Source organism: Cucurbita pepo, chromosome 1 (assembly GCF_057944985.1).
Source record: "Cucurbita pepo subsp. pepo isolate OVF chromosome 1, ASM5794498v1, whole genome shotgun sequence".
Classification (NCBI taxonomy): domain Eukaryota; kingdom Viridiplantae; phylum Streptophyta; class Magnoliopsida; order Cucurbitales; family Cucurbitaceae; genus Cucurbita; species Cucurbita pepo.
The window spans coordinates 13834937-13846876 of record NC_141798.1 but is presented as its reverse complement, the minus strand read 5'-3'; the positions used below and the strand labels follow the sequence as shown (position 1 = coordinate 13846876).

General features: G+C 36.3%; 1 protein-coding gene across 1 annotated transcript; it reads right to left on the bottom strand.

Moving 5' to 3' along the window:
• Positions 1–364: 364 nt before the first annotated feature.
• Positions 365–2305, bottom strand: LOC111805772 (zinc finger protein WIP6). Its single transcript, XM_023690996.2, has 2 exons — positions 1227–2305; positions 365–910 (listed from the first exon to the last, which is right to left on the bottom strand). Exons 1-2 carry the CDS (start codon positions 1638–1640, stop codon positions 446–448), a joined length of 879 nt encoding a protein of 292 aa, XP_023546764.2. The 5' UTR covers positions 1641–2305; the 3' UTR covers positions 365–445.
• Between the last annotated feature and the right edge of the window lie 9635 nt (positions 2306–11940).

The following is an 11940-nucleotide window of genomic DNA, read 5'->3' as shown; positions in this document are numbered from 1 at the left end:
TATTATTACATTACATTACATAGAACCTTGGATTTCATTTTACTGTTTGTCTTCATCTTCTCCCACTTTTCTCCCTCTCTCTCTTGTCAGTCCGCCTCTCTCTCTCTCTCTCTCTCCCTCTCTCTCTCTCTCTCTCTCTCTCTCTCTCTCTCTCTCTCTCTCTCTCTCTCTCTCTCTCTTACAGAAAAAAACTATTCACAGGTGAACTGACACTACCAATTTTGTTTTTTACTACATTAATTTATAGTGTTTGGATTACAAGGGAGTAATTCAAATTATAGTGTTTCAAGAAAAAAAAAAAGAAAAAAAAGGACGGTGAACAAAAAGCAAAGAGCAAGTAAAAGTTGATCAAAAGGCATGCATATATGGGATAAGGATAATTAATTAATTAATTAAGAATTAGGGAACAAAATGGTAGATTAATTAAGAAGCATGGAAATTAAAATTAATGATAAATTGACCAGGGTTGAGATCCATTTACATGTTCATGATCATCATTATCATCCCAATCATCATCTTCAACCTCACAAAGTTGGACGGTATGAGGTGCATGCCCATCTCCAAAGGCTCGAACATGGTCTTTAAGGGATCTTTTGTGCTTAAAATCAGACCCACAAATGCAAAACCAAAGCTTTCCACAGTTCTTCTCATGTGTCCTCCAATCCCCTCGGACTGCAAAGGGCTTCCCACATTTCCTACAACTGAAAGGCTTTGCTCCATGCTTTCTCTTGTAATGGGTCTGAAGAGTCCTGAAGTCTTTCAATGGCCTTGACCTTGGATGCTCTATGTTGTTTTTGCACCCTTCTGCACAGCAATAGCATGGAAGTCGTAGCATTGATGAAGCTGGCTTTGATCCTCTTAATGATTCTGGCCCTTTTCTGTATTGTGATCCATGTCCCCACATGTGCATCTGTTTTTGCAAAATTCAACTTCTTTGGGTCAAATTTAGCCTCTCATACCTCAAATTTTCCTTTCAAATCGTGATTTTAGTCTCAATTTTGCCTCTATTTCTACTCCATTTTGTTCTTAAATCATAACTTGAAAAAAGAATCACTACAAAAAAAAAATTTAAAACGAACCTTTTCTTTTTTAACTCCATGCTTTTTTCAATTCATAAAAAACAGAAAAACCAAAAGCATATGTGTATGTAGCAAATCAAAGTGAAAGATTTTAAAAATATATGACGAAAAACAAACTAAAAAAAAAAAAAAAAGAGGGGAAATAACCTGCATGTTGTTGTATCTGTTGAAGGTTTTACTGCAGACAGAGCAGGAGAACTGGGTGGGACCAACGAGGATTTGGGCAGGCGTAGGAATCCAGTACTGCCCATCAACCGGGCGGGCAGCTGAGACGTCGTTGGATTCGGTGGCGGCGGCGGTGGCAGGGGGACCAATATGCATAGCGACGGTGACAGCAGCATGTTGATGATGAAGAATATTAGGGTTTTGGAGAGAGGAATTAGGGCTAACAGGATTTTGTTTGTTTTGGAGTTGTCGGTGTTTGGAAGAAACTGTGTGGCGTTGGCCTGGCGGACAAAGGGATAGGAAAATGGAGTCTTCTCCTCCTCCTCCTCCTTCTTCATCACCCTCCAAACACGCGCTCTCACTCGACGATATGCAAGTCAAGTTCCCACTCCGCATGTTTTTGTTGATTAAAAAGACAGACCTTTCCGTGAGAGAGAAGATAGGTGTGGAGCGTGGAAGGAAAACAGGCAATAAATAAACAAAGGGTAACACAACTAGAATATTTATTATAAACTTCAAATATTTAAATATATATTAACATGTTGGATATATTAATATTAAAATAAAAGACGAGAGAAGAGTTGAGTTGAATTAGATATTGAGGTGGGAAGTTGATATGTAAAGGTTAAGGTGGAGAGGAATGGGAATGGAGGAGACAAGGAAGCGGCAAAGAAGGAGAAGGAGTGGGCCAAGTCCATGCCTAGAATGGCGTACCTCTCTTTCTTTTATCTGAGGGGAGGAAGATAGAGAGTGAGGAATGATAGATAGAGAGAAGCAAAATAGAGTGAGAGGACATGGAAAACAGTAGAATCGAAGGCGTGGGTCACTCTCTCCCACTTTTGTTATTAAAGGAGATGCTGATAGTGGCAGTGATGGCGACGCTAAAAAAACCATTTTTCTTTTTCTTTTCATTTCTTTTTTTTCTCCTTCTTTTTTATCTTTCGGCAAAGGTTAGACTTGGACACTGTTTGCAACTCCAGATCGCCATTTGTTTTGATTCAGAAAGATGCTATAAGTTGTGTAGGGTTGTTTAGGATGAGGAAGAGAGGGGAAATTTGTGTCAAATTCTTGCTTCCTTTTCCAAATTTTTATGTCTTCATCTGTTTTGTGACATTATTTTTGTGGGTAATGCTGTTCCTAATTCTGGAAATTGCAACTTTTTATTTGCTTTCTTTTTGGGTTACCCGTTAGGTGGTATCCTCATTCATGTAGTAGAGCTCACATGCACTCAGATTTAACCTTTTTTCCTCATTCATCTTCTTTTAACTCAAATTAATACCCCATTGTACATCGCTCTAACACTTCCACATTTTCATACCACCAGACCTTCTTTTCATAAACAAACAAAAAGGTTTCTTTATTATCATGGTGTGAGAAGAGAAATAGCATTAGGGTGTGAGAGCTTCTACTCCAACTATAATAAATTAAATAAAGAAACTCATATTAAATCGTGGTATAAGGGAGAATATCTTCAATCAATTTATTACTTAGATGTAGTACCACCTCGTGAAGGATTGGGATCACTTTATTCTCAAAACCCAAACCACACATTTTTTATCTCACCGCCCACACCTAAAACCAGCTCAAATGATTGCTCAACTTGGTTTTATAACAATTGATAACAATGGACGTTTCGCTTCACAACCAAACCATTAGAATTGAATTTTTATTTATTTATAAAAACTAAAACATAATGTTAAGCAAACACCCCTCAAAATGGTATGCACAATATTTCTAACGTTTTTTCTTCAACTCCAACCGAGGTTGAGTCTTATTACTAAAGTTTTTTTTTTTTTTTTTTTTTTTTTTTTTTTTAAGTTAAAAGATCATAGCTAACCCCACTTGAATAAACCTAATAATTACATGAGCTCAATGTAAGCGTTTCTAAAATGTTTGGAAAGATTTAAATATTTTACAAAGTTAAGATTTATCTGTCTACCTATTATAGATAGATATTTTAAAAATAAATCTAGAAAATCACAAATGTGTAAAATCTAAAACATTACAAATGTGCATTGATCTACCTTGTCTAGTCTCTGCTATAAATATTTCTCTCTCCTAATCCAAGAGAGGTAAAATGTAGTAGTATGAAAGATTGTGCTGTAATATATTCTTTATTGGTCTCAATAAAGAGTGAGTGCTCCGTACAATTTGGTATTAGAGTAAGGTTGTGAGATAGGTTGTCTGATCTTTTAAAATTCATAGGATGCTTTGTGGTTTTGACTATCTGATCTTCCATATCAAAATTATTCTTTGAGATTAGAAATTCATAGTATACTTTGTCGTTGCGACTCTTTGATCTTCCACATCAAAAGCTATTCTTTGAGATTATTAGTGAGTTAGTTTGCTTGGATCGTGAGTAGTTCATGACTCTACAAGTTATGTGTCAAAAAAATTTATTTGGTATATTGAGGTACTGTCAGCACAACAGGTGACCTACAAGTCACAGGTGGAATCAAGAAACTCAACCACAACAACTATTGTTAGGATCACACAACAACGCACACACTCGATTTAAATGAACATAAAAAAAATAAAAAAAAAAGGAAAAAAAAAATATGAGAGAGGAAATGCAACGAGAAATATTGGATAAATGATTTGTATTGATGACGGCATGTACACCAAGGAGAAGGAAGTACATGTTCAAAACACTTATATATATGATTTCGATTTACTAGCTTTGACCGATATAACCATCTACTATATATAAAAATATCTACCAAATATATCTCTACCAACTTTTTACTATAAATAGATATCATTCTCTGAGCCAACCAATAATTTCATTCTCAAACGTCTATCACCATCTTTCGTGCACCATACCAATTGAGGCTTTGCACAACCTCAATGTTCCAACATCAACACATTACCAACATCATGCACAACATGTTTGCGGGATTCTTTGCACCCTCTATCTTCTCTAAACACATTACCATCTTCTACTAACCTGCGAGTGAAATGGTTTCGCCTTCTATGTTTTGTCTTTGAATGATATACCGGGTACCTCACCAACTGTATGGCACTTTAACTATGTATAAAGAATATTCTTGTGTTGCTTCTTGCCCAATTCTTCTAGATAGTCTGTCATTCATATCATCTCCTCTCCAACTTCAGCTATTGTCACGTACTCAGCCTCAGTAGATGAAAGAGCAATGCATTTATGAACCCTAGACATTCCATCATCCATGACTTGCTCCCACTTGGTTGTATCCTCCAATTGTAGGCATCATCAAGGGACTCCGGTTCCCCTTCATCAGTCAACAACAAATAGTGTAATGAAGGTGAATACCTTTCTGGCACTACGATAGTTCTGGATGATCTTCTTAACACCTGCTTAGGTGTTACTTACTCCACCTCTGGTTCCTCAGCAATAGTCTAAAGAGTTTCTAGAGTATCTGCTACAACATCACTAGGTGAATCTTTTAGCAACTCAACCTCAACTCCCAATTGCTTCATTGTCTTGGAACCTTTCTTCTCTCATTTCTTCTTTTTGTTCTTATACATGACATTTTCATTAAAGGTCACGTCACAATGTCTCAGGACTTTTCTGTTCTTGTCATCCCAAAACAAGTACTCGGACATGTTAGACCCATAGCATATGAAATAGCACTTCACAGCCTCAACGTCAAGCTTGTCACTCTTCTCTGGATCAATACGAACATACACAGTGCAACCAAAAGTCCTCAAGTGAGAGTACTTGAGTTCTTTTTTTGTCCATATTTCTTCTGGCAACTTGAACTCCAAGGGTACTGACGACTCTCTATTGATCAAGTAGACTGCTGTATTATAGCATCAACCCAAAATGTTTTTGACAATCTAGAATAAATCCTCATACTCTTTGTCGCTCATTCAATGTTTTATTCATCGTTTCAGCAATCCATTTTGTCTTGCTTTACCAAGAATTGTCCTCATTAATCAAATTTTCTCAGCTGCACAAAATGCTTTGAATTGTGACTTGTCATACTCTCCTTCATTGTCAGACCTCAAGCATTTGATATTCAAGCCGGTCTGATTTTGAACTTCAACTTTCTACTTCTTGAAGGTGTCAAATACATCTGACTTGTGTTTCAAGAAATAAATCCACACCTTCCTACTAAAATCATCGATAAAGGTGTAGTAGAACTTTGACCCGCCAAGTAATGGAATTGGAGATGGTCCCCGAACGTCTGTATGGACCATTTCCAACCGCACTTTCTTTAATTATTTGGCAGCTTTTGTGAAGCTAACTAGTTTCTGTTTGCTCATAACGCAGTTCTCACAAGTACTCATATCAATATATTTCAAACCTTCCAAAACTACTTTCGCAACCAGCATCTTCATTCCTTTAACGCTCGTATGTCCAAGTCTATTGTGCCATAAACTTGAATTTGAATCACTCTCAGCAACAGCAGCCATGTTCATACACCCTAAAGTGGTGTATAGGGTTCCAAATTTTGTGCCACGTGCTACCACCATAGCACCCTTCACAATCTTCCACACTTTTCCCAAACTCTATTGCACAACATGTGCTATCCAACTGACCAATAGAGATCTAGTTCTTCTTGAGACCAGGAACATATTTCTGACATCCTTTAATGTCCATTGATCTCCTACTGGAGTTTTTATATAGACATACCATTTTCCTTCAATATTCAAGGTTTTGTTGTTGGCAAGGTACGTAATCTCAAAATTTTCAGATTTTAAATTCTGAAACAACTCTTTATTTAGAGACGAATGAAAAGATGCACCTGATTCCAAAATCCAGGATTCAATTGGATTGTCCACGCTGAGGATTAGAGCATCCTCAATATCTTCTACTGAATTTATAGAATCATCATCATCCTCTAACTTGTGATTTTGCTTCCTCTTTGGTCTTGTACTATATGTCTAAAAGTAACCATTTTTTCCACAACTTCAACGTCACGTTTGGTCTGTTTGGAAAATTTTTACGATTTTTTTTATTTTGATCGGCATTTGTTTGGACCCTTCGATTTACTTCTTCCCCTTTGGTCAACATTGAGAGCTCTACCAGATGAATCTCCAATTTCTCATTTGGGAATACTCTCGCGGGTAACTATATCTTGGATTTCATTGAACTTTAGTTTCTCAGATCCTTGGAAACTGCTAGTCGCGGCAACAACAGTATCCCATGACTCGGGTAAAGATGACATCAAAAATCAATGCTTTAATTTCATCTTCAAAATTAATTTCCACCGAACTAGGTTTTCTTACAATCATATTGAATTCATTTATATGATTAGCAACAGATCCACCTTCAGACATTTGTAGATTGAACAATCTCTGCATCAAATACACCTTGTTCATAGTTGATGGTTTTTCATACAAATTCGACAACGCCTTCAACATACCTAACATTGTCTTCTCCTTGATGATGTTGAACGCCACGTTTCTGGACAGCGTCATCCGAATCAACCTTAAGGCGTATTGATCCTTGAGCTTCCATTGTTCCGTGGTCATAGTATCCAGCTTAACCTCCAATAGAGGTTCGTGAAGATTTTTCTGGTACAGGTAATCTTCAATCTGCATCTCCTAGAAACCGAAATCTAATCCATCAAATTTCTCAATTCCAATCTTTGAAATTTTCATCTCTCAGAGCATGGTGAATCTCGCCTAGCTCTGATACTAGTTGTTAGTATCGCACAACAACATACACACTCAATCTAGATAAACACAAAGAATAGGAGAGAGAAAATGTAAGAAGAAATATTAGCTGAAGGATTTGTATTTATGACTTTAGGTATGTACACTAAGAGAGAATATAGAGAATCATGAAAATACATCTTCAAAGTGCTGCCTAAGGGGTATATTATTGTTTCGATTTACTATATATAGGTTTAACATATATAATTACCTACTATATATAAATATCTACAAAATATATATCTACCAACATTGGAGTATAAATAGTCATTAGACTCTATATCCCAACAACTATAACACGTGGTCAACAGGCATGATGTTATATATACAAGGACAGTATTTTTGGGAGGAAGATTATGATATGCAAGGGATTGGTGATTCGAGTCACGTAGTAGCGCCACCCCTGGTGGTGTCTCGAGCTAGACTAGAGCCTACAAGGGCCTTGGTATGCTCGTTTTAGGCAGCGATGCAAACATTGGTGATCATCGATCAGGCAAACACTAGGACGTAAACTCAAGAGGCAAGGTACCTGGTAAGGAGGTACGAGCCCCCTATCTTTAACAAGACCTTGGAGGATTCGATAGTTACACAACTATGGCTATCATTGATTTTTCGGTTGATAAACTTCCTTGACGATCAGAAGATATTATGTTTTCGTTTATGGTGCAGGGCAATATAGAGTTATGGTGGGAATCTACTCATAAGATCCTTATTACTAATGGGGGAGTGATCACATGGAGACAATTTTTGTTTTCTTGTTGTTCCTCCGTCCAAATCCGACTACCTCGAGTTTTTGTCAACCTTTTCTTCACAATCACAACGTTGTAGTACCCTCATGCACCTACAACTATGAGTTTTCTAATGTTACAATTTCTCTATAACCCCCATCCTTGTCGGCGACGTTTTAAACGATTAAATAGTCATTAAACACGATGAAGCTTACCACTAAAATACTTGGAGTCGTTGTTCGTATCTCACACTACGCTTCTCGACCTCCGTTGAACGTTGAGCTGTTCCCTTGATCTCTCTAGCGTTCTACTCTAATGAAGAAAACCGTTTGTTGCCGCCTTCTCCTCTGCTTTCAAATGCTCTCAACAGGTAAGCGGAATGGTTTAACGATTGTGCATAACGACTTGTTCTGCTTTAGTTATTGTCGAAAGTATAGTTTATATTTCATTAAAGTTTCCATAGTCATTAAAAAACAACTTCACCACCATTATTGATGTTTGTGATTGAGTAAAGAATTCATCCGAACTTATTGTATAATCAATAATTTACTTATTACTTCATACTTATGATAGTGTATACTTGTACTTATTTTTGTGAATTTTTACACAAATTTCTAAATATGTTCACAGGCGGTCGAGCGTGCTTTAGGTGCAACCAGAAGGTTCACATCACCTTGGAGAGATGCACTGAGAACCTTGTTTACCAGCCAAGAGGTCCAAGAAGTGTAGGGAGGACTATGCAAATCCACCCCAAGCTAGAGCTTGCTTATGCCTCCACAAGTAGGGACGTGGGAAACATCGATGCCGTGGTGACAAGTATCCTATCTATTCTTGAGCATCTTATTTTAACATTGTTTGATTCGAAATCTACCCATTATTTCATATCGGTAATGTTTACTAGTCAAGTTGAGTTTAAATTAGAATCCTTTTCGCATGTCTTACATGTGAATATCCCTACATAGGTAGATTTAATTGCTAGGGATAAAGTGAAGAGTGGGCGAGTGTCAATTTCAAGGAAGACCCAAAATGTAATTTAATTAGTTGTAGATATGAGTGATGTTGATGTAACACCCAGGATAGATTGGTTAGTTGAGTATAATACTAGTATAGACTAGCATGTAGTGTTTTCGCCACCATCACAAACCAGCTACAAGTTCAAGGGTCGACTGTCCTAAGATAGTATGATGAAAGTAAAGAGATTAATCCAACAAAGATCTTGGGGGTATATTGGCCAGTGCTGTGGATACAAAACTGGAAGAAAATTCATGGTTAGTAATACCAATTGCGGAAGAGTTCTCTGATGTATTTCTAAAGAATTTACTAGGCCTTCCCAAAGTGTTGACTTCTTTATAGAGCTTGAACCGAGTACTAATCCTATCTCCAAGGCCCCATACCGCATGCACCAACATAATTGAAAGAATACAAGGTATATTTTTAGAATTTTTGGACAAGGGCTTCATCGCCCCAACGTGTCTCCTTGGGAAGAATTACACGAGGTATTCCCTTTAAACGTTTCTTAGGTCCCAACTTGGTTTAGGTTTCACACTTGTTCTAATCAAATTGAAATCTTGAACATAACTTTATGAACTTTGGAATAGGCCTAATGATAAGCGCCTACAATGCTGATTTTTGCAAAGCTAGAGGTCCTTCTAGAATCCTTGCAAAACGCTCACAGAGAAAGCTAACTTAACGGATTGATTCCAACCAAGAGCTGGTTAGAAGATGAATGACTCTTAGATCGAACTTGGAATCTATGATGGTCACTCTTAGATACCAAGACAATTCACTCCAGAATTAGCTTGATCAAAACTAATTCAATGAATCGGTTTAAACATCAAACCTAAAGCAAGGTTTGAAAAAGAATAACACCAAAAGGGTATCAAGAAAACACAAAGGTTTTTTCTGTATTCAACAAAATCCCTCAAACATGAATATTACATGCCTTTAAATAGGCCCAAAAGATAACCTTAACAAAATAAAGTTCTGACACCAATCACTAATAAAGGTTAATAAATGCTATTAAATACAAATGGAAGCAAATAAGACATTAATAAATTTCCTTAATTGGTAATTCAACTACCAAAGGCTAGTCTTCTAATTACTTTCCAATATCAGCCACTCCATTATCTTCTTGATTTGATATGCTAATGCTATAAAGATTTTTGGGCTCAAAAGTCTTTGTTTCAACCGGTACACTAGCTAGCTTTTGAAGATGCAATGTATAGGCCTCTTTGAATCTTCTTAACCTTGCTTCTTGTAATCAGTCCTTTGGGTACATGCACGTGATCAGTTGTTGGATTCATATCACCTAATAAAGAGTGGTAAGTCATTTGGAGCATGTTTAGACCTTGAATTATCGTAAGGATTCTTAAGGGCATTTTGGTCATTTTATCCCTAATTCTTGGTTTAGCCTCTAAACGTCTTTCAAACTTTACCAAAAGTCATCGATCATCATAAAATAAGGCATTCTAAAATGTTTCATAGCATTTGGAGGTCATTTAGAGCATGAACCGAAGATAAGTTACATTAGGGGCATTATGGTCATTTTACACCATTCCTTGGTTTACCTACTTAACCTTGTCTAATGAATACCAAATTACATATATAATATTAACATAACATAATATACTCAGAATTAAAGTTTCATAGGCAACGAAGCATATTAAAGTTTCATAGGCAATGAAGTTCATTTAGTGAGTTATCTTAATGTTACTTAAATCTCAAGCAATTTGATTGGTTCATGGCCATATCTCACGATACTTGATATTTTTCTTTCATGTTTCCTTTATTCATACTTACTTTAAGATGCTTACAGAAATTCAAGTGATTCCTACAAGTATTTCGTAAGAAAAGTTCAAGATCGCCTACTTACCTCGTTGTCGACTCGGGACCTCTATTCTCAAGCTTCTAGTATCCCAATTACCTCAAGTTTTCTTTTAGAATCCTTAGGTTGTCTCTTTTTTTTTTTTTTTTTTTTCTCTCATGGATCGCCCTAAGTTATTCACATCCAAATTCCGTTAGAAACTTGTTTTCTCGCTGGAGTTCAACTCAGAAATTTTCAATTGCACAACTGTTTCTAGAGGTTTTCTGGGCTCGATTTCTTCATAAAATTTCTTCCTTATTCTTCCCTCAAGCTAAAGGAATTGATTTAGAGGAACGTCTTTAAGTTTGTGACCTTAATTTTGAGAATTTCTTCTCGGTCTCCACCTCTAAAAACTAATTTTTCCTTCTTCTTGGGCAGCTCATTCTAGGGCATGTTACCTTTCGATTTCTTTGTCAAAGGTACTCAACTTAATCCTCTGAAGCTAAAGGAGTGCTTAATTTTAAGAAAAATTGATTGTACATGGGAATTTGATCCTTACCCCCAATTTGAACCCAAACTTATTTTCTCCAATTAGGCACGCTTCCAGACTTGTTAGCCTTCGTGGTCTTCTATGAAAATGTTCCTTGAAGGTGTAGAAACGGAACGAGATTGGTCTCAATCGATAAATTTGCATATATGCTCGGATTGGATTTTCAATCTTTCTTTGAACTTCTTCAATGGTGATCCGTATTGGGGGAATGGGTTCTAAGCTATTTTTGAGCTTCCTTCGTAAAAGTTGTGCTTAATCTTGTTTAGAAACTATAGGAGCAAATTTGAAGGAAAACGGTGGACTATTGCTCTCCAATTTGGAAGAAAACTAAGAGTAGAAAACTCAAAAACTCCCGGCTATATCTAACGATTGATAGCTAGACTTAGCTTGATTCTTATTTCAAATGAATGGCCATGCTTTAGACTTTATAGAGGGAACTTAAACGCACGTTGAAATCTCAAGAGCCATCGTAATTTGGAGATTGAGTTTTATGATTTTTCTGTCAGAAATATCCTCTCTGATCAGCGAGCAACCGACCTCCAATTTTAATTTTGAACATTGGATGTGATGAAGTGTGTCTCCTCTAGAACATACTCAACTTTGGTGAATATCCAACGGTTGAAAATGGAGATTCGAAGGATTGTTTGATCAAGGCTTACTATCTCTTTTCTGATCGGTAGTATTTTCTTAAATATCTCGAAGTTCAAGAGTATTTTGGTAATTTGTTATTTTCGAAATATTTTATTATTATTTTTCTAAAAAAATCCAAAAAAATTCTAAAATATTATTTACTTTTCTTTTTCCTTTTTTCTTTTTTTTTCTCATTTTCCCTTCTCCAGCACTTGAAATTCCTTCTCAATAATGAATTAAAAATCTGAGAACTTCCTTAAAAAAAAATTAGAAAAATGACATTTTCGTCCCTGTCGCTTACTATTTCATTTTTTATCATTTTTCAAAGGCCTTGATTCCTAATAT